This window comes from Epinephelus lanceolatus, chromosome 6 (assembly GCF_041903045.1).
Source record: "Epinephelus lanceolatus isolate andai-2023 chromosome 6, ASM4190304v1, whole genome shotgun sequence".
Classification (NCBI taxonomy): Eukaryota; Metazoa; Chordata; class Actinopteri; order Perciformes; family Serranidae; genus Epinephelus; species Epinephelus lanceolatus.
Window position 1 is genome coordinate 43,132,817 of NC_135739.1, and position 5,637 is coordinate 43,138,453.

At 41.5% G+C, this 5,637-nt stretch overlaps 1 protein-coding gene across 2 annotated transcripts in view; it reads left to right on the forward strand.

The window, feature by feature from the left end:
• Window positions 1-5,637, forward strand: part of mcf2l2 (MCF.2 cell line derived transforming sequence-like 2) — a 267,264-nt gene that overhangs the window by 108,786 nt on the left and 152,841 nt on the right. For both annotated transcript variants that reach the window (XM_078169084.1, XM_033622399.2), the window contains exon 15: window positions 1,737-1,825. In XM_078169084.1, the coding sequence (XP_078025210.1) occupies window positions 1,737-1,825 (89 nt within the window). The remainder of the gene's footprint in view (window positions 1-1,736; window positions 1,826-5,637) is intronic.

Consider the following 5,637-nt stretch of genomic DNA (forward strand, 5'->3'; position numbering starts at 1 on the left):
AAAACATGCAAACTCATACAATGCTCTACTGTTCTCCCTGAAAGCCACACTCCCCCACCTCTCCTTGGGAAGGTCAGAGGTCACCCTCAGAACAGCAGCCCTGACGCTGTTGGGGATTCAGTGTTTTGTTAGCAGGGGCCATCATGGCCCAAACAAAGTCCCTCTGGCTAAAGGAGGCTCCCTCCAATCAGTATGCCACCGTGTTACTGTTTGCTGCTATGCTGCAATTTAGCTCTGATCTCATTAATTGGTTTACAGTGTGCATGATTTGGATGCACGCCCTAAGGCTATTTTGTGCTGCTGACAAACACAGTCTGTTGGTGTAGTGATAGTCTTGGTGTGTTAGACCATAAACCTTCCTCCATAATTGATGAGGGCGGACAGTTTCAAAATCAAAAGGCTACGAAGTAGTTTCCTTCTTGTTGTTAGTTGTGTCAGGCTCAGTGAACATGTCTGAAAAAACCTGTGCTGAATTGTAAATGTTTCAGCAGGCATTTTTTTCTCCTGACATTAATGCAGGAGATTTTCTCCTGACTGTTCCCCTCCTCAATGACTACTGATGAGATGCACTTTGAAGGCACTTAGGCTCTGGAGTTTCTGTCGACATATGTGTATCAAAAACTAATCAGGTGGTTGGCCGTGCAGCTTTTGATTTAAAAAAATCTTAACAAAACAAAAAAAAAATTATTATCCATTTACTCTCAGCACACAAAGTCGTCAGATTGTGTAATGTTCACACTACACTACTTGTTGTCTTTTAATTGGGAGTCTTAAAGCTGTTGTGGTTTTCATACTACATGACTGATGGGTGACAGGGGATTACACACTACAAGATCTTTCACCAGGAGTAATCTCAAATGATGAGTATGTCTCCAAACTATGTTTTGTTATGAAAAGACATGTGAAATGACAGGAGACATGACATAATACCATGCAGAAGACAAGATTTCTTGTTCAACAATCACTGACTGAATGTAAAGCCTAACCCTGTTATTTTTTTCTAAACCTAGCCACGTCCATGTGATGGGTATATGTAACCATATGCGCTTGTTGTTGAAGGAAAAAAATGACAATATTTGGTGTTGTATCCACGTAGTCCATTTATTTTGAAAAAGATGTTACTCAGTCTCCCAGAAAATAAACAACAGACACACCCAGGCTACCTTGCACATCATATGTAGATGTGGAAAGTCTAAAGGTTTTGCTGTCAGGTGGAATAAGGAAGTTAGTCCCAGACACCTCCTTAATACCCTCAAAGAGAGCAGAAATTAATGTCTTTATCTTCCATAAGTACCACCAAAATGTCCCCCTCAAATGCCTGACATAGTGGCAGACACAGTGCCAGCACAAAGTAAGTTAACAGGGTTTTCGGTCTGTGTCTCAGTTGCAGGTTAATCATCTATACACTGTTAACTCATTTATATCAAAATGCAAATACAGTAAATCATTACACCAGCTGTTGCAGTGAAGCCTGCATATCCAGGCTGCAAACTGGAACAAAAAGTATCTTGTAATCCATTGTACGCAGTCTGCAGTGGCTTTACTGTTGGTCCAGTTAAATATTTACCGATGACCAATGATTACCTGAATGTAAACACCTGGTACTGACCTTACAGATAGACAGGTGTTTATATGCATCATTTAATAGCTCTATCAGGACAAAACATAAGGCATTAACAAAGCTAGTACCCTAATGATAAAACTAATATATGAATATGTGCATTTGTGTGTCACAGATCGAGGTGATGCATGAGGAAAGCCAAGGAGGCTCCACCCATGTGGTTGTGAACAACGAGACAGAGGAGAGTCTATCCAACAGACGCAGGTATGGAAATAACACACCGCTGTGTTCACATGCAGTCCTTTGGTTTACTGTCATATCACTATACTGAAAAGACAACATGATGATGTCATTCTCTAGATTAGTAAACAAGGTGTGATAACTGATTCAGAGAGTGAAAACACAACTGGTACAGTTATAAGCCATGATTGTGTGCATGGTTTGAAAGAAAGTGTGGTGTTGTGTGATGATTTATGTCACCTACCACATGCAGTGTATATGTGGAGAGCACATTTCAGACACAGGTGGTTACAGTTAACACCCAGATGACAGTGCAAGTGGTGAAGTGGGACTCCAGTGTGGAATTTATCCATGTTTAATTTAACCCTGTGTTGTATGGAGGCAGTCTGATCTGAGCAACTTAAGCATTAGAGCATTTGCACAGACAGCTACTTTGTTTGAAGGTTAAGTATAAGGTCAAGTATTTTTATTGAGCCAAAGATGGAATTATATATATCATGTTGCAGTGGCAGCGCTCATTTCATTTTATATAAAAGAGTTTTGAAAAAATAAGTTCACAGATGTAGGAAAATATGAACATGAACATGGAAACAAGACAAAATATTGGTGCATTGAATGTGCATAAAGTAAATAAAGGAGAAAAAGGAATAAATAAATAAACAAAATAAAATAAAAATGAAATTTAAAAAAAGGGGGAACCTAAGTCTAGGTACAGGACTTCCTTAACCCCTTCTATTTCCCTGTCCATTACCCTTGTCTCTATCCTTAACTCAAACTCAAAATCGGGTATTGTAGGAAAATGGGTTACAATTTAAGAACTGAACTTTGTGCAAGGTCTGATATGAGAGGTTGCTAGATTGTGATATATTGTGGGAGTCTGCCCTTTAAGACATAAAGGATAAGACATCTTATCCTTTCCAAATGTAGTATGCTGGTTAGATCACGTATAGCCACATATTGCAGGTTGGAACTATTATTCCTTTCCATGACAGCAGTAGTTATTTTGCCGTAATGACACAGTAGGAGAGGAACTTCTGTTAGGCAGTGGAGAGTTGTCTTCGTGCTTCAGACACACCCAGAATGATTAATATAATATGAAGGAGGATTAGGGCCATGTTAAAGGAAAAAAAATCTTAGATTTTGAGAATAAAGTTGTAAATCTACAAAAACAAAGTACTTGTTTTTTAGGGAAAAAAGTCCCAGATTAATCTTTGACGCTATGTATTCCCAAATCACTCCATGTACAGAAGGTTTTATCTAGAATAGATGAGATGAAAGTGGGTTTTTTTGCAATGGGAAGGGCGAGAGAAATAGGCTTAAAGGACAACTTCGGTATTTTTCAACTTGAGCCCTATTTCCCATGTGTATGTGTGCGTATGATTCATAGGTACAACTCGTTCTAAAATTGGTTCAGTATTGAGGGAGGCGGATGCAACCGGAGCCGCGAAATGAGCTAAATGTGTCCCATATAAGTTTGCGCATTAAAAGTGCTTTTTTTCGCCACTGACCGGTTCAGATCGCCAGTGCTATGAGTGCTATGAGTGGAGTCAGCTGTCGGTCAGTGTTGGAGCAGAGAGGGGGAGGGCTGCCCCGCTGGGTACTGTAAGTGTGTGTATAAAGTGTGTGTTTTTTCGCCACTGACCGGTTCAGATCGCCAATGCTATCTCTGTAAATAGCATACTAGCCTTTCCCTTACCTCTGGGCTGTGTGATGTCATGAGCTTTGCTCCACTGTGTCTGTAGCTCTCTCTACTCGTGGGACAGCCGTTTTCTTGAGGAAGAGGTGTTTCGGGATTGGATGTCTTCTCTTCTTCGGCTGGCAGTAGCGCAGTGTCTGGAGAGGAGTGTTAGCATCCATTTGTAGCACAACTAGCCACAACTTCAGCATCTCGCCGTCCGACAAAGGCAGCCTATGAAAGCTGTACGGGGTGTTGCGCGACATCCTGTTCTTGCACACTCCAGGGGGTAGCACGTAAAAGACTCCGTTCTCTGACTCTTCTAGCGTAACACACACACTTAATACACACATACTCACTTAAAGTACCCAGCGGGGCAGCCCTCCCCCTCTCTGCTCCAACACTGACTGACAGCTGACTCCACTCATGGCACTGGCAATCTGAACCGGTCAGTGGCGAAAAAAAGGCACTTTTAATGCGCAAACTTATACGGGACGCATTTGCCCCCATTACCGTTTTAGCTCGTTTCGTGGCTCCAGGTTGCATCCGCCTCCCTCAATACTGAACCAATTTCAGAAAGAGTTGTACCCATGAATCATACGCACACATACACATGAGGAAATAGGGCCCAGGTTGAAAAATACCGAAGTTGTCCTTTAAGACCAAAGTGGGATTTGATTTGCTTCCATATACAGTCAGGTCCATAATTATTTGGACAATGATACAGTTGTCATCATTTTGGCTCTGTACACCACCACAATGGGTTTTAAATGAAACAATGAATACCTGCTTAAAGTGCAGACTCTCAGCTTTCATTTAAGGCTTTTTTCAAAAATGTAGTATGAACCGTGTATGAATTACAACCATTTCTTCACACAGTCCCCCGACTTTAAGGGCTCATAAGTATTTGGACAAACTAACATAATCATCAATTAAACAGTCAGTTTTAATACTTGGTTGCAAATCCTTTACAGTCAATGACTGCCTGAAGTGTTGGACACATAGGCATCATCAGATGCTGGGTTTCTTCCCTGGTGATCCTCTGCCAGCCCTTTACTGCAGCCGTCTGCACTTCCTGCTTGTGTTTTGGGTGTTTTGCCCTCAGTTTTGGCTTCAGCAAGAGAAACGCATGCTCAATTGGATTCAGGTCAGATAATATGACTTGGCCATTGCAGAACATTCCACCTCTTTGCCTTAAAAATGTCTTTGGTTGCTTTTGCAGTATGCTTCAGGTCATTGTCCATCTGCACTGTGAAGCATCGTCCAATGAGTTTTGAAGCATTTAGTTGAATCTGAGCAGGTAATGGTGCTCCAAACACTTCAGCTTTCATCCTGCTGCTCTTGTAAGCAAGACAAGACTTCACTAGAATAAATACAGAGGGTTTATCACAAGATGCAAACCATTGGTTAGCCTTAAAAATGGAAGGCCAGATTAGAGTTTGTCAAAAACCATCAAAAAAGCCTGTACAGTTGTGGAACAGCATACTATGGACAGATAAAACAAAGATCAACTACCAGAATGATGGGAAGACAAGAGAAGGAAGAAGGGAAGGAACTGCTCATGATCCAAAGCACACCACCTCATCAGTGAAGCATGGTGGAGGTACTGTTATGTCATGGCCATGTATGGCTGCCAGTGGAACTGGTTCTCTTGTATTTATTGATGATGTGACTGCTTACAAGAGCAGCAGGATGAAAGCTGAAGTGTTTGGGGCTACATTATCTGCTCAGATTCAACCAAATGCTTCAAAACTCATTGGACGATGCTTCACAGTGCAGTTGGACAATGACCTGAAGCATACTGCAAAAGCAACCAAAGACATTTTTAAGGCAAAGAAGTGGAATGTTCTGCAATGGCCAAGTCATATCATCTGATCTGAATCCAACTGAGCATGCGTTTCTCTTGCTGAAGCCAAAACTGAGGGCAAAACACCCAAAACACAAGCAGGAAGTGCAGACGGCTGCAGTAAAGGGCTGGCAGAGCATCACCAGGGAAGAAACCCAGCATCTGATGATGCCTATGTGTCCAACACTTCAGGCAGTCATTGACTGTAAAGGATTTGCAACCAAGTATTAAAACTGACTGTTTAATTGATGATTATGTTAGTTTGTCCAAATACTTATGAGCCCTTAAAGTCGGGGAACTGTGTGAAGAAATGGT